Raw genomic sequence first — 24,864 nt, forward strand, 5'->3', positions numbered from 1 at the left:
GCTAAAAACTTCAGAGAACAAAGTGGAATGAGCCAGAGGGTCTATAGATGTTATATAGAAGCAGAGAAACAAGAAGTTAAGATAAAATGATGAATTCAATGTAAATATAGGATATTCCTTTAACTAGAATAATGAAATAATATTAAGCCATAAAAGTAATGGCTGGTAACATAATTATCTATAAAGGCACTAAGAGTCATTAAACCTTAATTTCTAACATGTTATAGGATCAGACACTTTATCACAAATCTTCAAGTTTATATTCAAATAAACATAGAATAAGTGGGTAGACCACAAAAATAACCAAAATCCTCTACCTCTGTGTGCCTTTTTCAAGGACTTTTCAGGTCCTCCCATCAAAAGGCAGAGTCTTATCTTTCTACTCCTTGACTCTGGGGTGATCCTATGACTTGCTCTGACTAAGAGAATGCCACAGAAGTGCAATGTTCTAGTTCCAAGCCAAGGAAGGCCTCAAGAGGCCTTGCATATTCCTACTTTCCCTCTCAGATCTCTCCCACAGTCACATGAACAAACCCAGGCTAGCCTGCTTGGTAACACAGTCCAAGCATTCCCAACTAACAAATGGGTCCAAGTACCAGGCACATGAATAACACCATCAGTGGTGGCCCTCCCAAAAGATATGTCCATGTTCTAATCCTTGAAACCTTTGACTATTACCTGTGACATGGTAAAAGAACTGATTAAATTAAGAGTCTTCAAAACAAGCACTTCTCCTGAATTACCTGGGTGGGCCATGAAAGGAATCATGCATAACTTCCTCATGGAGAGGAAGAAAGAGTTTTGAGATGGCAAGAGAAGACACAAAGAAGAGGAGGAGGCGACAAGATGACAGAGGCAGAAATAAAAGTAATGTGGCCATAAGCCAAGAAATGCCTGCAGCCACCAGAAGCTAGATGAGACAAGGAATGGGTTTTCCTATAGAGCCTTTCAAGGGAGCACAGCGCTGCCAACACATTGATTTCAGACTTCTGGCTGCCAGAACCACAAAAGAATAAACTTCTATTGTTTTAAGTCATCCAGTTTGCGTAATTTGGCACAGCAGCCACAGAGAGTTAATATACTATCCTGGGCCATTCAGGTTCCAGCCAACCCTCCAGCTGACCCCAGGTGCACAAGCAAGCTCAGACCAAATCCATCGAACTTGGCCCAGACTAGCAGAACTGCCCAGAGGACCCATGACTCATGAGTATTAATAAATAGTGGCTGTAGGGTACTAAGATTGGTGATGGTTTATTACATAGCAAAAGTTGGCTAATACGGTAGCTCTTTGTACTCTTTGGGCTATCTCTTTTTCTACTCATGTTTATAGAACCACTTCAAAGACCCAAGTTAACTGTATCAATTTCATTATTCTTCCAAACGGACTATACATGTGGGCTCATTGATACAGACTTGCAGTTTCTCCTGAAGCAGTAGTATACATCCCTGCCCCATTGACCCAGGGCTTTGTTATGACTTGCTTTGGCCGAAGGCATGTGAGTGGTTGTGACATGTACCACATCTGAGCAAAAATTTTAAGAACTCTTGCACCTTTTGGCCAGTTCTCTTTCTTTTCTCCCTTTCTCGTGATAATAACATGTCCCAAACACAGGATGCCCCTTCATGCTGGTTTCTGGAATGATAAGGACACACAGAGCAGCACCTAAAGCCAAACTGCAGCTGCTACAGCCTACAGGTCACCTAAGCAATCAATAAATCTTCATGTTTGGAAGTAAAACTGGGGATTGTGTGTTATGGAGAATAACCTAATAAAAGCTGACTGATACAATTACGAAAGAGTAATCTTCCAAAGAAAATCACTTGGATGGAGAAGAATGAAGTTATAGCTCTAATTTTATATAGAACAATTTTCAATAGGCAAAATGTAAAATACCTTGTGCTTTCACTTCCTATGGGTATCTTACCCTTATTGAAAAGGGTCCTTTATTTATTTAAACTAGCATGTTTATATACTCTGCTAATTATTCATTAAATAATCAATAAACACTGCTAATATATGCCAATATAAACATCAATAGTATTGTTAAGTTTATGTGATAACAACAACAACAACAAAAATCTACACAGGCTTTCTGTGATGGAGATCCCTGATATGCCAGAACCCAGTTTCCCCACCCCCATACATAAAGAAGGAAGCCTCTATGTGATGGGTATTGTGCTTCAACAATAAAGGACAGGATAAATGCTAACAAACTGAAGAGTTTCCGAGACAGTGAATAAAGAATGGTCCTTTGTGAGGGAGATGGTGGGAGTGAGAGAGAGCACTTACTGGGCTGGGGATGGAGTCAGGATCCAGCTTCTTCTGAAGTTGTGGTGGACCAGCCATCTGTGCAGGACCTCCAGGGAAGCCTCCTGGGTAGGAGAGCTGCCCACCTGCCATCTGGGGACCATAGTTGGCTGCTTGGAAAAAATTTAAAAAAGAAATGACTAGAACCCAAAGTCCCAGATGCAGTGTTCACTGACCATATTACACTATTCAGTCAAGCATGCTGCATTTTTTCATCTTATTATATAAAGGCAGAGAGTTAAGTGTGAATGTCTATAGGGGAAGAGAGTTAAGTGTGAATGTCTATGGTTCCCCTTTTCTCTACATTTGCCACACTAATCGAAAACTAGCTTTCCTTAAAAGTAAGTGATGGATGCCTAGTAACACAGAGCAAAGCTGCTTACCCTGCTGCGGTGGATATCCAGTGCCCAGGCTCTGTCCTGGAAGAGGAGGGGGCTGGTACTGGGTATTCAGAGGAGCAGGCCCAGGGAACCCGTCCTGCCTGTGCGTTGACGGAGGCAAGGGTGAGGCCCCAGGGCCATTCAGTGTGGTGGGTGGTGGTGGGAGAACTTGAGATCCAGGCTGCATAATAGATGGTTGCGGAGGTCGTGGAGGACCCTGGAAGGAAGGCGCTGGTGGAGGGCCGGGGGGCCCCTGACCAGGGGGAGCCATGCCTGAACCTGTGTGATAAAAGAAGACCAGACCACTGAACACTGAATTTCTCAACTCTCCAACTTCTACAAAGTACGTAACAGGGACACCTCTTTTCCTGACATAAAACAAGAAGGCACACTTATACACCAATTTCTTTCTTTCTTTTTTTTTTTTTTTTTTTTTTTTTTTTTTTTGCCACAAGATGAATTTTCATTCAGAAAGCTATACAAATGCTATTTGGGGCATTTTACACAATTGGAGAATTTTTAAAGAGTAAAAGCATTTGGTGAGAAAATTAATGGGATGAATTTTAACTATGTTGCATTAACTTTACATGATACATGTCACTAATTAAGGAACTGTATTTTGGTACAAAACCTAAAAAATCATATAGAAGAAAATTTTATCATGTAACAAGCATGATCCAGGTAACTCATACATTCAATAAATTATTTGTGGCCTGTGCTTGACTTGGTCAAATAGATTTCAGAATCAGGTAGAAATAACAAGGGAGAAGAGATGGGCCACTAACATGTTTTCTAATCATATTGGAAATAGATGTGACACCAGATTATTTTTTCTATTTCTGATTATGTGAAATTTAGTTGCTTCACTGGAGACTTATCCATCTTGAAATCAATAAAAGATAGGAAATAGAGGGGTTTTTTTAACAGATACTTCCAGAAAACCAACTTTAAGTAATGGAAACATTCTTCATCAAGATCAATGGCTGACTATGCTCCTATTACAGTGAAGATTCCTATGACACTTGGAATATACAGCATTTCTATTGATACAAATCTCAGTACTGTAACTGTTTTCTCTATTATTCTCCTTTCTGCCTCACAACATCTGAGCTTCCATTCTTTTCATGATTTAAATACAGAATCAAAACACACTGTGAAACAAGGAGTATTATATTTTTCATTTTAGGGCCCCATTATAAACAACACAAGGGTAAACCTAACCTCACATTTCTTAAAATAACTTCACTGTTCTATGTTTATTTGTAAAGTCAGAAATTTTTTTTTGTTTTTTTTTTTATTACTCTAATATTGAACGTAAGGTTTTCTGAGGGTCTTCAAACTATTTCGAAATAAATGGCAGCATCATCAGGAAAAAAATTAATTATAGCCATATGTAATAGATGATTTATATAAAAATGTCAAAAAAATTACTTCAGTATGGTGTGCCAGAGTTATGTATGTTTTAAAGATGGAGAAAACCTTCCTCATTAAAAATGCTAATGAAATAGACAGTCAGTGAACACTACTAATGAAACTGTTACCATAGCTGTTGATGTGCATAGCATTGAGCTGACTGCCCAGCTGGGTGATGGATGAAGTGGATGCAGGACTTGGATAAGACGATTGTGTAGAGGGTGAGTATGGTGCATAGGAGGATGCTGCACTGTTGACAGGTGGAGGACCTGGAAATCTATGAGAGAAAAAAGAATGTTAAACAGTATCATAGTTTCATATGAAATGATAAACAACAAATGTCAAAAACTTGTAAAATTAAATAAGCCCATCTTGTGGGCACTAGGGCAATGACTGATATTTTAGGCTAAGTCTTTAATTAATCTGAGTGTAAACTTAAAATGAATCATGTAACATCATCTCATATCTATGCTCACAGGCTCAACATGTCAAGATACTTAGCAAAAAATTCCTAATGTAAACAGAGAACCAGCTTTGGAAATGCAGTTGGAAGCTGAGTCCACCACAGCCTTATCTATACCAGGGTTAATGATCAACAGAACGGAAACTAGAAAAATAAAATGCTTTGTAGTTGTATCTTTATGATCATTATCCTTATACCCTACCCAGCTTTTTAAAATAAAATGTCAACTGCACACTAATTTCAGCAATCAGGACATTCCCTGCAAAACAGGACCTGAAAGTGAACAACTCAGTAAAAAGTTTTGAAGTCATTCATTCTTTTTCATCTAAAAATTTCACCATGCTTTAACCTTTAATTTAGTTTGGACTTACTGTATGTTTATTCCATCTGAACAGTGTTCCTATTGTAGTTCATCTGCTGAATAAAGTTAAAGCTTTCCCTTCAAATTACATTATAACTTCCTTTTAATTTTTAGTGTTAAATAAAAATGTTAAATGAAAATTTCCCAGATAGTATACTCTGATTTCAATTTCTCCATAAACTGGAAACTATATCCCTAGTGGCCCACGCTCTTGCCTTCCATCCTTCACTGCCACTGAGGGAGGCCAGTGGCTTGCCTGAAGTCCCAAAATTTGTGTGTGACAAAACCAGGACTAACCTCTCCCTAGGTCTTAAGCAAGCACACTTTCCAAAACATCACACTAATTCTCTTCTGTCATTTTCCTCCATATATCTTAAACTGAATAATTACTATAACAAAACTTACAATTAACCTTCAGACCATTATGCTGTATGGTGTTAAGTATATTACAGAATGATGATATCCCACACTTTGAGTTAAATGGATGGTGATCAAAATGCTATTTCTATGTAAAAGTACAAGCTATCATATAGCAAATACTTGGTTATAAAGGGTTATAAAGTTACAATGATTAACACTTTAGCCCAAACAATATTGCTTAGCAAAGCTGTCAATTTCCTCTCCTGTCAAAAACTGAAACCAGACCAATGCAGTTACATTAAGCATCTTTTGATTTAAATAATTTGTGTAACAAAACTGAATAAAGATAGAAAATATAAAAGTTAACTTCTCACATAAAAGTTTCCTTTATCTCTCTAATTTATTAATGACACTAGGAGTAAAAAAGGCAGGGCAAAACATAACTCTAGTGTTGACACATTTAAAATATTGTTGGTCACTTAGAAATGATTTCAAGAATTGTCTTAATATGTTTTATAAATTCACTGATTAAAAATCTTTTTTTGAAGAAATGGTATTGTCTTTTTAAAAAAGTTATGAGAGATACATACATGAAATACTTGCACACAGGCAGAATGTACATTCTATATAAGAATATATTAGTAGATGTAGAATGAGGTATTGTTATAGGAGTTGGATCTAATAAGCAGGAACTGAGAACTAGCAGTTAAATTGAGTGCAGGGGGACATTATTCAATTGCTTAAGAAAAAAATTATCTAAAATATATTAACAAATATTTCACAAATGTTAATCATATTTTTAAAATATAAAATTATATGAATAATTTATTATATAGATAGTACAAACAGGATGAAGTATGTTTCAAATCGAAGTTATGACACAAGCAACCTTCAGTATTTTTTAACTTAACAAAAGGCTGATGATTTAAAATAAAGAATGAGAGAATACACAACCATTAGGCCATGCTTTTAACCCATAAATGCCACTTATCCTTCATTGCTTAATATATGTCCTGGGAATGAGGCTTTAGAAATAAATTTTTTTTCTAACCAACTTAAATGTTATAAATCTTAAACATATTTGAATTTTAAAAGCAATTTTAATACTACTTAAGAGTAAAGTAGTATTAAAGGGCTAAATAAATAAGGGAAAAGAAATTAACAGAACATTTTAAACATACAAATATATATTTTTTAACGTTTATTTATTTTTGAGAGATAGAGACATGGCACGAGTGGGGGAGGGGCAGAGAGAGAAGGAGACACAGAATCTGAAGCAGGCTCCAGGCTCTGAGCTGTCAGCCCAGATCCTGACGTGGGGCTCGAACTCATGAGCTGTGAGATCATAACCTGAGCCGAAGTAGGACGCTCAGCCAACTGAGCCACCCAGGAGCCTCTAAACATACAAATATTAAACATGGTTTAATATTTTTCAATTTCATTTCTTTACTAACTTAGTTAATCCAAGGTCACACAGCAGGGAGGTATCAGAGTTTTAAGTGTGAATCCAGGTCTTAAGGCTCCCAGCCTGGAGACCCTGATGTGTGACTACAGGCAAGCCACTTAATCTCCATAGCTCTCAGCTTTCAAACTGAAAAAATGAGCAGATAGAATTCAAAGATTCCCTTCTGTGCTATAAATATAATGTGGTTAAAATTAAGAATCCTATGATTTAAATATTTCTCATGTTCATTCCTTCATTTAATAGGTTTCTGGCCTAAGAAAACATTCAATTCTATATTTTAATTTATTGTTTCAATGAATGTCAGAAAAGGGCAGATTCACCATAAAAAAAAAAGTCAAAAAAAAGTTTTTTAAACGTTTATTCATTTTTGAGAGACAGAGAGAAACACAGTGTGAGTGGGGGAGGGCAGAAAGAGGGAGGCAGAATCTGAAGCAGGCTCCAGGCTCTGAGCTGTCAGCACAGAGCCTGACATGGGGCTTGAACCCACAAACCGTGAGATCATGACCTGAGCTGAAGTTGGACACAACACACTGAGCCACTCAGGTGCCCCCAAAAACAGCAGTCAATAAAGAGTTACTATCAGAGGGTTAATAAAACATGAATATTTAGGCTCAGTTTAGTCCTAACCCTCTGGAGAGTTGACTGCATTGTCTGTGGCCTGTTCAACTTCAAATACTTCTTATTTTTAAGTTTGCAATGAATTGTTCAAGTAGTGAGTTTTGTGCTGAAGTTTGTTAGAATGTGGAGATAACAATTTTTTCAAGATTGGCCTGAAGTAAAATGGCCTGGGTTTTAAATACTCAGTCCACAGAGTAAACAAAACCTGTACCAAACATCACTGCTTTACACACACACACACACACACACACACACACACACACACACACAAAGAAGAAAGAAAAGAAAACAAAAAAGAAATAAAGAGAAAACAACTATTTCTCTTATTTTTCCTGATACCTCCTTTTCACTGCAACCAAGTTCTTAGCATATTTCACCCTATCAGCTTTAATGGGGGAAGATGAGTCTCCTCTTCATACCCTCTCCACCCCAATCCATCATTTTTTGATCAAAATAGATAACTTAAAATTGACTTTTCCTCTTCTAATTAAAAAATGGATTTTTAGTTATAGATTTTATTCATTAGGTTAATCCCACCCAGCAGTAACAGTTTGAAGATAACTTTGGTACCATTTACATGTTTAAGACATTTATTCTGCCTCAGCGAAGATCAATAAGACAAATGACTAAGTATGATTTTCAAATTTTATGAAGCATTGCCTATGAAGGAGCAATATTTAAAACTAAAAATTATTAATTTTTAAATTTTAATCAACATAACTGATTTATATCTTGTTTTTAGTAGACAGTTTAGATATGGTAAAAATTAAGAGATTTTTTTGATGGGTTCTCTAAGTACAAACAACACCTATGAAGTGCTATAATCATCAAAGAAATTGTGATGTCACACGAAGATGTCGTGAGCCATCTATACTCTCTGACCATCCCTGTGTGATTCACCTGCATAATCATTGTGTCCTTTGCCCTTTCATTTAACTATATACACATAAATATGTCCCATGAGGGCAAATTAACATGGAAAACATGGACGCTGAGTCTGAATACTTGACTTTTCCATGACTTTTTCATTTTTAAACCCATTCCCAATCTTTAATTCAAGTTCAAGTTGAAGTAAGCAAATAGTAGAGGGGGGGGGGAAATCTGTCAAGGTTTCCCTGGGAATCACAATAAAACCAAATTCCTAAGCTAGAATGAATGAGTAGGAAGGACAAGCTACAGACAGTAGACTTTCTATATCCACCGAAAATGGTACTGATAACTGCTAACACATATTGAGTCTTTCCTGGGCATTGCACACTATGCAAGATTCTCTGCAAGCATTAATCATCAAAATCCTTACAACCACATTATTATTGTTAAAATTGTGATGAGGGAACTCAGGAACAGCTGCCTCAGCCAAGAGTAGCAAACATGTCCTGACTCTACACAGTCTACACTCTTCACTGTGCCAGACTCTGTGCTGAGCTCAGAACCACACAGCGAAGGTCTGTCTTGATGGCAAAATCCACAGTTTACTTATTTCTAAGGAACCTAATTCAAGTGAAACAAATGGAAAGAACCAAAAAGATCCATACAATCAAGGCTAATATCAGTCACCAAAAGCTTTCTTAGCTTCAAACCAGATGTTTAATTTCTGCATTTCTTCTTAAAAAAAAAAAAAAATCTGAAATGCTGGCAGTTCACAATAAACTTTTCCAGATCTTCTCCTCTGTATTCTGGACTAGGAGTTCTATTTCTACATTTTACAAGTGAAGAAAATGAGGAGGCCTAGAGGCCCAGAAACTTCACCAGCATCACACAACTAGTTTGTTTTTGTTTTTTGTTTTTTGTTTTTTGGGGTTTTTTTGAGCCAGAAAAGACATCTTGGTTCTTAGCCTTTCTACTCTGATCCTTGTGCCCCACCACCATTGCTAATGAGACTACTCAGGTCCTGAGTCAGGTCCATTGACTTTGTGCTCCTTGTTAAACCACATATAAACCAAATTACTTAGACTCACTCATCCTGTTTCCTGCATTAACCTTCACTCTGTGTCTCACAGCAACCGTTCCAATGGTAGAAGTTATCATGACAAACGAGCCAGAAAGTATGAACCTCACCAATGGCCTCTAAGAGAATTAACTTGCCGATTTTTAAAATTCCAGAGAGTTTTCCCACTAACAGGGACTACTCTCAGGCTCCCTGAAAGGATAACTAAATGGCTTCAGCAGCAGCAGGGTCCAGATTCACACTGAGGGGTTACTCCTCCCACCCAACCCTACAGCCTAACAGCCTGGGAAAGGAACCTGGGAAATGAAGCCTCCAGGTAACCCTTGGAGAAATTCCAAAGTAAACACTACATACAGCTTGGCACTAGGAGTCTCAACAGTGGCAGCTCACAGGACAAACAATAATGGGACTTCCAGCAGGGAAGGTGTGATGTTGGCTCCCCTCCCAGGTGACAGTCCCCAGTGGGGTGCACATCTCTACATATCTCCTACATCTCCTATCGTGGCTTCTTCAGGCCTGCCTCCAACTTTCAACTTTTTCCTTCCTGAATTCATTATAAAAACACAAACAGAAGATTTATTTCCTCTGTTGTTTTTACTATTGTCCTGCAAAAATCCTTCATCGGCATCTGTGTACCTTCCACATCAAATCCAGTTTTTACCATTGGCCACAATATGATTTAATTTTTAAAATATTTATGAAGCACCTACTGGCACTGAGATCTGTTCTATGAAAGATTCAAGAGGATAGAGAATTTAAAATGTATTGGGGAATACAGGCCATAGACATCTGAAGGAATTAGAGATTAATACAGAACTCTAAAACAAGAGGAATATAATCCAAAATTAAAATGTGTGGTATTAATACAAGTAATTTTTTATATATATTTTTAGTATGTACTAGCATTGTTTTTTTCTTCCCCCTCCTACCTTTTCTAAATGCTTTGTCTCCTAGGGCAGTCTTCTAGCAAGTCCTTTCAAGGGTGTGGGCAGAATCAAGAGGTCAAACTTTCAATCAATAAACATGCAAGTTTAGAAGGGACTTGTGAGACCATTTTAGTAGAATATACAAATGAGGGTTGAAATCTACCTAGCTCACCTTTGGGGAGGATGCCCTTGGGCATGAGCTCCATTCTGGCCAAACTGATGGGGTCCAGGAGGTGAAGGGCCCTGAGGCAACATCCCCCCAGGGACAGCAGCCCCCAAAGGCCCTGCTGGCTTCATCATACCTGCAACAGAAGGGCATGAATTTAGAAGAGTATGAATGTGCAAAGAGAGAGGATGCCATGCCATTAGGTTAAAAATGAAAACTAGGAGGGGAAGGAGGGGAAAAAATGGGTTAAGACAAGTTCTCCTTTAAATTTGCATTAACCATCACAGACCTATCAACACCAGGTTCTCCCATAGTTATTTGACCATCATAATGATAGGAGAGCAGAAAGAAGAGAATTATCTCAATACTAAACAGAAACTAAGGGACTCCTGGGTGGCTCAGTCGGTTAAGCGTCCGACTTCAGCTCATTTCATGGTTCGTGAGTTCGAGCTCCGCATCAGGCTCTGTACTGACAGCTCAGAGCCTGGAGCCTGCTTCAGCTTCTGTGCCTCCCTCTCTCTCTGCCCCTCCCCTTCTCATGCTCTGTCTCTCTCTGTCTCAAAAATTAAATAAACATTAAAAAAAATTAAAATAAAATAAAATAAACAGAAACTAAAACAGAAGAAATAAACTTGCGTTTGGTAGAAAAACCTTGACAGAACACATAATCACACAAAGAATGCTAGAATATGCAATGAAAAATGCCATTCTGGATTTCAGAAAATAACTCCAAGAACAACAACAACAAAACAATATGAGGTATCATAAAGAGCCTAACTCTAACTATGGGAAAAAAATTCTCTGAAAATGCCTTTGTGTTTTATTATTTTTATTTTTTTTATTTTTGAGAGAGAGAGTGTGTGCACATACACAGGAGGTGTAGAGAGGGGCAGAGAGAGAGAGAGAGAGAGAGAGAGAGAGAGAGAATCTTAAGTAGACTCCACATTCCGCAGAGCTGGACACAGGGCTCAATCCCATGACCCTGGGATCATGACCTGAGCCAAAATCAAAAGTTAAAAAATGTCTTTGAATTACAGCATGAGGAAAACAAAAGGAAAGTAGCATCTGTTTTTCTAACAAAGGCAAAGCAAGCCTTCAGAGTTCATAATTCTTCCAGGATTCCAAATAGCTGGGTGCTAAACTGCTGAAGTTATCACACTCAGTCATACACAAGGTGGGATCCCTTGTGATGACGAAATGCTCCTGGCAGTAACTGTTTTCATTTACAAGCAGCTCTTGTCAAATAGATCTTTAAAGGTCTCTCTTTAGAACTATTTGCAGACATTTTTCTCTTCTAGAGTAATTGTGGTACAGAAGAAAAATCACTGAGTGTGGGTCAGAGGAGTTCAAGGCCCCACCTGGCCATTTACTAACACATGCATGGTGTGGGTAAGAATTTTATCTTTAAGGACCTCAGTTTCCCTCACTGCAAAATGAAAGGCTTCGATTAGATCATTTGTGACAACATATGTCTTTATTTGTTCTCTCCACTTCCAACCTGCTTGGTTTGTACCAACTCATTCAAATTACTTTTTCTTTTTAAGTTTATTTATTTACTTTGAGAGAGAGAGAGACAAAGAGAGAGGGAGAGAGAAATCTCAAGCAGGCTTCAGCACTGACAGCGCAGTGTAGGGCAGGAACCCATGAACCTCAAGACCATGACCTGAGCCAAAACCAAGAGTTGAATGCTTAATCGACTGAGCCACCCAGGCACCTCTTGTTCAACTTACTTTTGACTCTACCCTTCTCTCTGGCACCATTATCAGTGACCTCCTAGATGGCTTCTGTGCACTCCTCCACTTGATTTCATGATGATATTTCATATCCAACATCTCCTTTCTTCTTTTATCTTCCTCTAGAGAGCCTATTCTCTCAGATAGCAAGAGAATTAACTGGATGACCATGTAGTTGCCCAATTAAAGTTTCTTATATTATCATCATAATACTTTTGACAGCAAGCTTTCAGATGCTTGGGTAATACAGAATGTAATATAACCAGTGAAATGGCTGTATTCATGATTATTATCAAAACTTTCAAAAAGGTTTTATTTTCTTAAAACAGGATTCCTCAAACTTAAGAAAAATGTTTTATTAATTTTACAGTCACAGTCTTACTTAGCAATTTTTTATATACTAAGAAGAAAAACAACAAATATTTTTTAATGCTTATTTATTTATTTTGAGAGAGAATGAGCTAGTGCAAGCATGGGGACAGTCAGAGAGAGAGGAAAAGAGAGAATCTTCAGCTGACAGAGCAGAGCCTGACTCAGAGCTCAAATTCACGAACCGTGAAATCAGAACCTAAGCAGAAATCAAGAGTGGGACACTTAACTGACTAAGCCACTCAGGCACCCAAATAGTCTTATAACACCACATTTTTATACAAAGTTCTAAACTCCAAAGCCAGCAAAGTTAGAAAAACATGAGATAAGCACTTACATAGACTTGGGTTTGAATTCCTTCCCCCATCAGTTAACAGCTGTGACCCTGATAAGACACCTCTGTCTTTTGAAACCTCAACTTTTAACACTGTGTCATGGCAGTAGTGTTCCCTGTCTCCAAGGACTGTTCTGAGAATTGAATAAGACAATAGGTATAACAGCACCCAGAAATGCCTGATAAATAAGGTAATTGATCATCAAATGTTGGTTTCCTCTCTTCTGACCATATGCCCCTGTCCTCCTTTTTTCAAGGATTTATATTCTAACAGAACATATACACCATAATTATATGTACACTTGCATTTTCATTTTTGAAACATTATTTTGGACAAAAGTAGAAAATCCACAACACTAGTGCCAAAATAATAATTATATGTACTACAAGAAACCAGAAATATTGGATTCCTTAAGTAATAGCTAAATACCAATTTCATCAACAATCCTCATATATAGTTCCAGAAAATAAAAAGTTTTCAGCATTACTTCTGGCTGAGTATTCCCATATGTATCCATGAGACACACACGTTAATAAATTTCTGGTTACAAAAACAAAATTTAAAAAAAAACAGCTTAATATATTCAAGCAGTATTGTTATATACCAATTTCACTAAAATGTTCTTTCCTTTTTGTTTTTGAAAATCAACTCTATGGCAACGTTTCAAACTCATTCTTGTTCAATATACATTCAATGTGCCTTTGAGACACTGAGAGCTCTTATGGAATTCACAACCATGTAAACAAATAATGACAGTGTCATGTGATGAGTGTTGTAACATGCAGAAAGACAAGCTAACTCTTCCTAAAGAAATCAAGGAAAAGTTCAAAGAGAAAGGACTGGTTGAGCTGAATCTTGCAAGACAAGCAAGAGTTTTCTTAGTGTAGAGACAGGAGAGAGGGTTTCAGTCAGAAGGGAAAACTTGAGCAAAGATATGAGAGAGCATGGCATGATCAGGGACAGGCAGAAGGTTCAGTGCAGAGAGATTATGAAGGAAAGTGGCTGGAACAGAGGTTGTCCAGGTTGGTCGGGTCAGGCTGCAAAGTCCTGTGTGCCACTTGGACTCTATCCTCAGGGCAAAGGGAAACCAGTATCACTTTTATCTGCAAAGTCACAGTCTTCTCCTGATCACGTTACAGGTATTTTCAAAAGTGGTCAGAGATAAAGAGAAATTGAATTCTTTATAGAGCAGTACGAGAATTTTAATAAGAAAAACCATAACAGAAGAAAGAACTAATAACTATGCTTATGCCAAAAGAAAAATATCTAAAATCACAAACTGGTCTTTAATATCATGGCAGATATAGATTGGCTTACTCAATACCAATTCCATTTTCCTTTCTGGCTTGCCCTTCTGTATGGTCCTGAGCTAGAAAGACGGAACATCCATTGCATAAACCTCTTACAAATGTAGTTGCCATGTATTCTAAATTCAGCAAAGCAACACATCACTGGGAGACCCTGGCCAGGAAGCGGAAATGGTGGTTCTGGGGTAGAAAGGCAGTGGCTGCTAATGGAATGGTCCTGTGTGGAGTGTGCATTTCTATGGACCATGGACTCCCAAGCTGGTTCTGGCTTTCTCTATATTCTCTTAGCTTCCTGATACCTTTAACAAATCACTTTCTACTATAATAGTCTCTGCTACCAACAAAAAACTCCTGACCAAAACAACATCACAGAAAAGTATATCTTGGACTTGGCCCTGGATCTGATAAACTAAAACCAAAATTAAAAACCACTTGTGAAAAAAAAAGTTTATCCCTTTTATTGTTTTCTGTTGTCTAATTGCTGTGGCTAGGACTTCTAGTACTGTATTGAATAAAAGTGGTTAAGAATGGACATTCCTGTGTTGTTCCTGACCTTAGGGGAAAAGCTCTCAGTTCTTCATCGTTGAGTATGATATAACCTGTGCATTTTTCTTATGAGGCCTTTATTACATTAAGGTATGTTCCCTCTAGACCCACTTTGCAAAGAGGTTTTATCATGAATGGATGTTGTACTTTGTCAAATGCTTGTTCTGCATCTATTGAAATAATCATATGGTTTTTATCCTCTCTTGTTGACGTGATGTATCATGTTGATTGTTTTGCAAAAAGTGAACCACATTTGCATCTTGGGAGTAAATCTCAATTGTGATATATGATTTTTTTTGCACTTTATTTTTTTGTTTTTTTAATATAATTTATTGTTAAATTGGCTTACATACAACACCCAGTGCTCATCCCAATAAGTGCCCTCCTCAATGCCCATCACCCACTTTCTCCTCTCTTCCATCCTCCATCAACCTTCAGTTTGTTCTCTATATTTAAGAGTTTCTTATGGTTTACCTCCCTCCCTCTCTGTAACTATTTTTTTCTACTTCCCTTCCCCCATTGTCTTCTGCTACGTTTCTCAGGATACACATGAGTGAAAACATGATATCTGTCTTTCTCTGACAGACATTTCACTTAGAATAATACCCTCTAGTTCCATCCACATTGCTGCAAATGGCATGATTTTATTCTTTCTCATTGCCAAGTAGTATTCCATTGTATATATAAACCACATCTTCTTATCCATTCATCAGCTGACGGACATTTAGGCTGTTTCCATAATTTGGCTATTGTTGAAAGCGCTGCAATAAACATTGGGGTACATGTGCCCCTATGCATTAGCACTCTTATATCCCTTGGGTAAATTCTTAGCAGTGCTATTGTTGGATCATAGGGTAGTTCTATTTTTAATTTTTTGAGGAACCTCCACACTGTTTTCCAGAGAGGCTGGACAAGTTTGTATTCCCACCAACAGAGCAAGAGGGTTCCTGTTAGTGTATGATTTTTTTAGTGTATTGATGGATTTGGTTTGCTAATATTTTGTTGAGGATTTTTGCATCTACATTCATGAGAGATATTGGCCTGTAGCTCTCTTTTTTTTTTTTTTTTTTTTTTGTGGTGCCTTTATCTGGTTTTAGTATCAAGGTGATACTAGCCTCATAAAATGAATTTGGAAGTTCTCCTTCCTCTTTTATTTTTTGGAATGGTTTGAGAAGAATAGGTATTAACTCTAGCAAAATTAGAGAAAGAAAAATGCCATATGATATCACTCATATGTGGAATTTAAGAAACAAAACAAATGAGCAAATGGGGAAAAAGAGAGTGATGGAGAGACCAACCAAGAAATAGACTCTTAACTATAGAGAACAAACTGATGGTTACTAGAGAGATGAGTGTGGGAGGACAGATGAAATAGATGATGGTGATTAAGGAATGCACTTATCATGCTTAAATATATATATGTGTGTGTATGTGTATATATATGAGTACATACATACACACACATATATAATTTTAAATAAATAAAACAAAGATAAATTCCCTATTGCATGGACATGTAATGACTACTTTTCCCGAGGCACTGTGCCTGGTAGTGTATGTATATAAGTTTGCTATTTATTATAAGCCTCACACTTCCATCGCCCGTAGTTCCAGGACATCAATATTAGTTCTTGCCTCTCAGCTTCCAGACCAGTGGTCCTCAATCAGGGATGATTTTTCCTCTGAAGACACATTTGGGCAATGTCTAAGATTTTTGGTTGCCAAGGCATGGGGATGGGGATGGGTCAGGTGGGGATAGGAGGGGGAGTACTGATATCTACTGAGTAGAGGCCAAGAATGCTATTAAACATCCTACACTGCACAGCACAACCTCCCACGACAAAGAATTAACTGGCCCCAAGTGTCAACAGTGCTGAGGATGAGAAACCCTATTCCAGAAAGCAGTATGTCCAGGTCTGATGCCTTCTCCATCCTTTCTAATGTAGAATATAACTCTTTTTAAAATATACATGGGATTATGACCCTTCCTAGCTTAAAATGCCTCAGTGGCATCCTACTGACCTTAAAATAAAGCCTAAATAAAGTCTTCAGATGGCCCTGCTTTCCACTCCAGGCATACCCCTCACTGCTGGCACTCTACATCTCAGCCATGCTGAACCTCTTGCAAATGGCTCAAAAGTGCCACCTCCTGACCCCACTAAGCTGCCTCACTACCTGGCCAACTCTTACTCATCTTCCAGGTCATTTCTTCCAGGAGGATTCCCTTTATCCATAAGTCTTGGTTGTGTGCCCCTGACATGTGCTTCCATACCACCTTCCACCTCCTTTATCATACTACTACACCCCCTGTATTGCCACTATCAAGGTACTTGACACATGTCCCACTAGGTAAGTAAGTACTCTAAAGGCTGAGATTAGGTTTATTTTATTCATTGTTATATTGCTGCAAGTATTTTTCTCACTCAATAAATGTGTTAAATTTTACTACATAGCCCTAGCATCACACAATAGGCACAAATGGAGGTATGATCTGTGAGAAACACAAAACAAGAGTTAGCACTGCTCATATCTATGGTAGAACAGATACTTCAAAGAACCACAACTAGATTGCCTGTATCTGCCACAAAACCAATAAAATGGTCACCAAAAGACTAGAAAAGAAGGCACCTGATGACTGAAGATTAGGAGATCTAGGGTCACTCAGCCCAGAGAAATAAAGGCTAGGGTAATGTAGTAACAGCCTTAAATAATTCAACAAAAACACCATATTTTACAAAAAGGTATATTTATAGAGTCTGATAGCCCGGTATCCATCTGAGAATTGAATAAGCAGAAAAAGGCTTAAATTAAAGTGTGAAGGTTTTAATCCAACAGAGGAAGTTTCCTTGTTATTATTGTTTTAATACTGGTAAACACCAGAGAGTTGCTGATGAATGGAGCGGCTTGTCATTCACACACTCATTTAATGGGTACCTTCCCTGCTCCAGGCACATCTATCAAACTACAGTGTGGCAAATGGTATAGAGGCCTGCACAGATGTTAGAAGAACACAAAAGGAAAAAAGGACTTATAGACAAGCCTGACAAAGAACAGTGGTCAGAAACATCCGTAGGCACAGCACTTGAAGTGAGTCTAAAGCAGGAGTGTGGAGGACAACATGAAGGCATGGATCCACCTCCTGGTAGTGTGGAGTGCAAATGAGAGCACCAGTACAAACCAGACTCTAAACGACTAATGGCTTAGTACCACTGCAATAACAGGTATGATAATTTGGCAGATGAAAAAAAGAAAATGGGTAAATTAATGAAGGTCTATGGAGCCTAAAATTCAATCAGAGCCAATGGGAAGCTATAAAAGGTTTTAAGAAAAAGAAAGGCAAAATCCCTCCAGGGGCACCTGGGTGGCTCAATGGGTTGAGTTTCCAACTCTTGATTTTGGCTCAGGACACGGCCTCACAGCCCCACTTTGGGCTCTGTGCTGGCAGTGCAGAGCCTGCTTGGGATTCGCTCTCTCTTTCTCTGCCCCTCCCCTGCTCACATTTGCATGTTCTCTCTCTCTCTCAAAACAAATAAGCTTAAAAAAATAAATAAATAAATATCCCTCTAGCACAGGACTGGATGGTCTGGAGAAAGGCAGTACTGAAGATAGAGAAGGTTAAGAGACTATTTTAGTAATCCAGATGAGAAATGGATGGCTTGAACAAGACGAGTGACAAGATAGAGAGGAGGAAGCAGGTAGGAAAGAGGTTTACAATTTCCCCAAAAGAAATAGGGAGGGGGGCGCCTGGGTGGCTCAGTCAGTTAAGCATCCAACTTTGGTTCATGATCTCACAGCTCGTGGATTCGAGCCCTGCATCAGGCTCTGTGCTGACAGCACTCTCTCTCTCTCCCTCTTTCTTTCTCTCTCTCTCTCCCAAAGTAAATAAACATTAAAAAAATTGTTTTTAAAAAAGAAATTGGGAGGACAGTTGGATTGAAGAAGGTAAAAGGGAGAGAATGTTTTTAATAGTGAAAGTTTCTAATTTGGATAACTGAGTGAATGATGATGATGCTGGGTGAGATATGGAATGCCAGGGAAAAGTAGGTTTTATGAAAAACATTCTGAATTATTTTGGATATGATGAGTTCAATGTGCCCACATACACAGGTGGGCAATTGAAAATAAGAGTTTGTAGCTTAAGAGAGACATATGGGCTGGAGAAATAGATCTGAGAGATTAGTACTTCATATGGAAGGTTACAGCCTAGGGAAATACCTATAGAGTGAGAGAAGAGGGGTGATGACAGAACAAAGAAGGAGAAGGGTACCTCGCTGGCTCAGTTGGTAGAGCATGCGACTCTTGACCTCAGGGTCATGAGTTCAAGCCCCAAGTTGGGCATGGAGATTACTTAAAATTAAAAAAAAAAATAAGAAGAACAAAGAAGGAGAAACAGCAATACTTATGGTCATATAGAAGGGGTAGGGGACTCCTTAGAAAAAGATGTCCAAAAAGCCACCAAGAAAAATAATAAAATATGGTGTCACTGGAACCAAAGGAGAAGAGAGTTTTGTACAAAGAAGAGCCATAAGCAGTGTCAAATTCAAAAGATGACAGGAGAGTGTCTACTGCATCTGGTGTTAGGGCCACTGATGACCTTGGTGGGAGAAGGGGAAGAGTGGATGGGGCCCAAGCTATGGAGCAGACTACATTGAGCCATGGAGGGACTGAAAGGCAAGGATGGAGAGTCACTGAGGAAAGCAAGTAATTTCTTAAAAACATGGCTGTCTTGAAGAGAGGAAGGAAGAGTGAATGATACTGAATGTTCTACTTAGGTGTGTATTAGAGTTTGTTGTTTGTTTTCTTGAGATACTTGGGTATGCATCCTGGCTACCCCACCAGCTCTGTGACCTTGGATAAATCATAGTATACCAGCCATTCAGTTTCCTTAGCTGCAAAACAGGGCTAATAATCTATTGCATAGCATTGTGTGAGGATTAAATAAAATAATGCATGTAAAGCTTTTAGGACCAGTTTTTGATACATGGTAAGCACTCGAAAAGAGCAGTTTATAATCTTCATCATATACAAATGCAGAGGGGCAATGAACCACCTGATAGAGAGAAACAAGAAGAAGTTCCTACAGGATCCAGATCTATAAATATTATGGGGAAGATTGGTTCTGGACAAGAGGGGGATGCCTCATCTGAAGGTTTTTAAAAATGAGGGGCAGACTAAATCACAAGAGTCACTGTCCACAGGAAATTCACAGTCTTTAGAGCATCTTCTGAAACGAACTTTGTGTGGCTGCTGCAGTCAAGCCTCCCTACAGGGCATTCCCCAGCCCTCAGTGATTTGCACTCCATACATGCCATCCAGCAGAGCCCAGATTCTACATATCTGAGTCAGTCCTAGTGATCCCCAAGAGACACTCACTGATTTACACAACAATTTGAGATGAATTCCTCAGCATTCTCTCGGAATTCCTAATAACTGTCTTAAACAAATATTTTTAGGAAATTTGGGACCATTAGACCTGAAACAAGCTCTTATTAGCCTCACCCCTGACCCTGAAACTTGGGTCCCTCAGAGCAGCCTCTTGATAAAGGGAGGTGGCTTCATGGTGCCAACTTCCATCAGAGCAATGGTAATCCCACTCCATTAATGATTTCAATCACTAATTATTTCAAGGTAAGGCCATGTTTTTGTTATTATCACTTTGTAATCTTTGACATACGAATCTAATCATATTTTTCCAATATCAAGCCTGATTTTTTATGATTGCCAAAAGCACTTTAGTGTATGTATATATATATATATAAAATATATATAGTATGTATGATATATATGTACATATTTAATTTGGTTTTTTATTAAATGTTTAAATAACCCCACACAACTGATTAATAGCAAGAACAAGTCTAACAGTAAAAACAAAACATTCAGGAGCTTCTTTGTTTTAATCTATTTTTTTTTTTTAATAATCAAAGGTCATATTTATTTTTTTAATTACTTTTTTCATTTTTTTTAAATATGAAATTTATTGTCAAATTGGTTTCCATACAACACCCAGTGCTCATCCCAAAAGGTGCCCTCCTCAATGCCCATCACCCCCTTTCCCCTCCCTCCCCCCCCCCCCATCAACCCTCAGTTTATTCTCAGTTTTTAAGAGCCTCTTATGGTTTGGCTCCCTCCCTCTCTAACCTTTTTTTTTTTTTCTTCCCCTCCCCCATGGTATTCTGTTAAGTTTCTCAGGATCCGCTTAAGAGTGAAACCATATGGTATCTGTCTTTCTCTGTATGACTTATTTCACTTAGCATAACACTCTCCACTTCCATCCACGTTGCTACAAAAGGCCATATTTCATTCTTTCTCATTGCCACGTAGTACTCCATTGTGTATATAAACCACAATTTCTTTATCCATTCGTCAGTTGTTTTAATCTATATTTTAAAACCAAACTCGTTGTATTCCAAGCAATAACCAAACTGATGATGCAGGCTTCTTCTATAATATACTTTTCCAAATAAGCCTATACTCTCAAACCACTGCATTATATAATGACCATTCAACACTCCCAAAGCTGCTCTTTCAGAATATCTTAAGTCTCCGAGTACTGAGAATCAATAATCACATACAAGCCAAAACAATGCACTTTACCTGGTGGAGAACCTGCATGAGAGGGGTCCACATAGTGTCCATAATGTGGTGGAGAAAGACCTATTCCAGGCTGGGACTGAGAATAGGGGGGTGTAGCCACATATCCTTGTTGACTCATTATGAAAATATCATCCCAAGGGATAGCTCTACAAAAGAAGCCTGCAACAGAAGAAAAAAAAAAAAAGTCAACAAGAGATTTTTGAGTTACTTAATGCTATTAAAAATAAGAATGCCGTTAGTAAATATTTACAATGGTTTGAGGAAAATATCAGGTGCACGAGACGTCTGCATATCACACAACATATCATACCATTATCCCCTAAACAGGCTCTAATCATAGCTCTATGGAACTCAGTAACTCGCTTCTATAGGCAAATTCTCAGGCACAAAATATGAATAACAACTTGCCAATCACTTTTTCTTTGGAAGAATGAACTATTTCACAGATAGTCTCTCCTATGTTTGTGCCTTTGGTTTCCATGGCCCTGTTTCAGCACAAAGCATGCCACTGGCAATAATCACAGTCATTCAATTCACTGACCAGCACAACTGCCAGTGGTCTGCAACCAAATGTTTTTTGGCTTGTGTCATTTCAGTGCTATCCTAATTAGTAATTTTCGTTAGGCAGTTAGGACGAAGAGAGATCAATAGTCCAACAAATACAGCAGAAGATAAAGGAGCGGATAATGGACTCACTCTGTGAGTCATGAAATGACTAAGGCAGGTTGCAGCCTACAACAATTTGGGAGTTGTCAGTGGTTTCTCATTCAGAGATGACAGACTCTCTTTCTAATTTAAATATCACACCTCTGAAAACATATGCACATATATTTAAGGAACAAAGAAAAAAAGCAATTTCATATATGTTCAGGCAACACACACACACACAAATGTAACATACCCACCTTGATTCTACTCAGAAGCTAAACACCAATTTGTTTTAAATTTTCCATTTTTTCCAGGTTTCACAAGACAAGAAACATTTCACAGAACTATTGTCAAAAAATCTTTTGTAACAAAAAAGGCTGTGAATCCTAGCAAAGGAAGTAGGCTTTCACTATAAATATACTAATACTTAGCTGTGTGACATGGGATAAGGTGAAGAACCTCTCTGGGCCTCAGGTCCCTCTTACAAAATAAAGTTTCTAAAGATTTGGCAGATATAAAACACTGATACTACGATTTCTCTCCGGTTTCTTTTACCTGGCATAGAAATACCCTTCCTGTTGTTATTTTACGATACTACCTTTTAAGGTAAATTTGGGTGATACCTGCTAAGCCTTGAAATAGACCTACCTACATTCAGGAAATGTCATTCTTCATTCGGTTTCATTTTCCTATTAAACTATGCGTTTCCAAAATTAAAAGGACCAAGCGAAAATATCCTAAGATCACTTTCCTCTCCTTGGAAGGCAAGAACTGCAGAGAGGAGAGACAGGAAGAAGCCTGCTGGTCCACTTTGTTACTGACAACACTTTTTTCCCTCCTCCCACTTCAGCAGAGAGAGACGTGGCAGCCTGAGCTTTGGTCAAGCTCATCCAACCAAGCACATTTCGGAAGTCAGCAGGAGCACACACCTACGTAGCAGCCTGTTGCTGAGTGACGGAGAGGCAAGGCCGGGATGTTCACTCCGAACAGCAGGAAGCAAGCAGTCGGGTCCCTCTCTACTGGTCCTGACAGGAATTTGCTTCCTCACGCAGCCCGGTTTGCCACGTCAAACTTCCTCACACAGCACCAAGTTACAGAAACCTGACTCAGCTTCAAGCGGCGACATGGCAGAAAGCCACTTGGCAACAGCAGGCCTAGGATCAAAATCTGGGGAGCCCCAGGCCATTGTCACTGGTCAATTATCGCCGAGGTGTGCCTCTCACCCTGGACCAGGTTCGGATTTGGACAAATTGGTTGCACTCTCAGGATGTCCCGAAGCTTGAAGATACAGTTGCCATTTTTACTATCAATATTTCCAATATTGCCTTCCTCCAAAAAGGAAATTAAGTTGATACGGAGACAAGAAAACCGCTGGCAGTGTCCCTGGAATCTTGGGGCTGGTGAGGACCCTAAGCACGCAGTCCCAGCATCCCAAGACAAAAAGATGGGGGCGGGGGCGGGTAAAAAAAATGCCCACGCCCACCCACCCCACCCCTATTATTATTAAACTGCACGAAAGGGCTGTAGGAGCTAAGTATGAGGTCTCCTCCGCTGCCCTGCCACAGCTTAGCATCCAGCCTCCCGCCAACCCCCATCCCAGGCCCAGCACCGCACCCCGCTCCAGCTGTGCCTGGGGAGGGGCTGTCCCGCCAGAGCGTAGCTAGGCAGGGCGAGGCGTTACCTGTTCTGCTCCCGCACGCCTCTGGACTTCCGAGAGCCTGCGCTCTGCTCCTAGCGCCAGCTGCCCCCGGTGACCCTGCTCCCGCTGCGGCCGCTGCTCCCGAGGCGCCTTTCCCCCGGCCCTGTGTCCCCACAGGCTGGTCTCGCGCACAGAGTTGCAGCTGGGCTGGGAACTGCCACGTCAAACACTCTCCCGGCTGCGCGCCCCCAGCGCCGGGGCTCAGACCGGCTGCCGCGCACCCGCCGGCGCACGCGCACAGACGCGACGGGGCGGGGCGGGGCCGGAGGCGGGGCCTGGCCGAGAGAACTGCCGGAGTTTGGGCAGCCCGTCCTTCCTTTTTTTTTTTCTATTCGCCTCTTTCTGTGTGTTTTGTTTGTTTCTTTGTTTGTTTGTTCCCCTATAACAGGTCAAAATGTTAACGCTTTTGATAAATCAGTGTTTTCACAGCGGAGCCGTGTAGGAAGGCGGGAGTGCGTAATGAGGGTTCATTCATTCTTGCATTCAACAGGTTGCAGCTTCAGCTATTCATTACGTATTACTTGAGTAACTGATATTACAGGTATTGCTTGCTAATATGGAAGGTACACGATTCAAGACTCCGAAGAGATGAGAGTTTAAAGGTGAATCTGGCACGTGTATACGGACAATTTGATGACGCATTTGTGCAATGCACTACAGAAGGAACGTCCGAAGCAGCTTGGCAACGTGTAAAATAGGTAGAAAAAGATGTCCTAACTGAAAAGTGTGGTAAGAGGTGCCTTCATTGAAGCTGAAATTGCTAGACTTCTGTGTATTCCTTCAAGGAATGCCTACAGATTCATTGTGAGGGAGAATGATTGAACCCACCCCAAACAGGAATCAATTCATACATAAGGACCCAGTGTTTAGCTCACTGTGTTGTTAAGAAACAGCTGAGAAAGACAACCTATGTGAGACCTGGGACTTGACTTCTCTATCCAGCCTTAAAAACTAGGACCATCTCGCTGGTTTCTCACAACGCCCCACTGCTAGATAGAAAGGCCTTCAGCCAACCCTAGGTTTGGTATAGCTACCAAACTTACACAAAGCAAACCAAATCAGTGTTTTGTTTTCAAAATATGCTTTTCTCTGGACTGCAAGAAGATAAAGACTGCTTGACAAATCCCTTTACTGATGAAATCCTTGGGCAAACACTTGCTTGGGTATAATGCTACTGCTGAAATGCTACATGAGTTTTTGCAGGCATTTTAAGTTATTCCAG

General features: G+C 39.3%; 1 protein-coding gene across 3 annotated transcripts in view; it reads right to left on the bottom strand.

Annotated features, from left to right (window-relative positions):
- SEC24D (SEC24 homolog D, COPII coat complex component) overlaps window positions 1-23,828 on the bottom strand; it is a 106,803-nt gene extending 82,975 nt beyond the window's left edge. The window contains exons 1-6 of one of the 3 annotated variants that reach the window (XM_047090888.1): window positions 23,625-23,828; window positions 21,296-21,454; window positions 10,415-10,544; window positions 4,230-4,378; window positions 2,692-2,967; window positions 2,291-2,418 (exon numbers count right to left, since the gene is read on the bottom strand). In XM_047090888.1, coding sequence (XP_046946844.1) covers window positions 2,291-2,418; window positions 2,692-2,967; window positions 4,230-4,378; window positions 10,415-10,544; window positions 21,296-21,413 — 801 coding nt within the window. In that variant the 5' untranslated portion in view covers window positions 21,414-21,454; window positions 23,625-23,828. Of the gene's footprint in view, window positions 1-2,290; window positions 2,422-2,691; window positions 2,968-4,229; window positions 4,379-10,414; window positions 10,545-21,295; window positions 21,455-22,872; window positions 22,924-23,624 lie in introns of those variants that run through there. The other 2 variants (XM_047090886.1, XM_047090887.1) reach the window with 2 other exon arrangements.
- Window positions 23,829-24,864: the final 1,036 nt, after the last annotated feature.

Source organism: Lynx rufus, unplaced genomic scaffold, assembly GCF_022079265.1.
Source record: "Lynx rufus isolate CCGP_SWC_20201006 ecotype Redwood Valley unplaced genomic scaffold, mLynRuf1.p SCAF_3, whole genome shotgun sequence".
NCBI classification, from domain to species: Eukaryota; Metazoa; Chordata; class Mammalia; order Carnivora; family Felidae; genus Lynx; species Lynx rufus.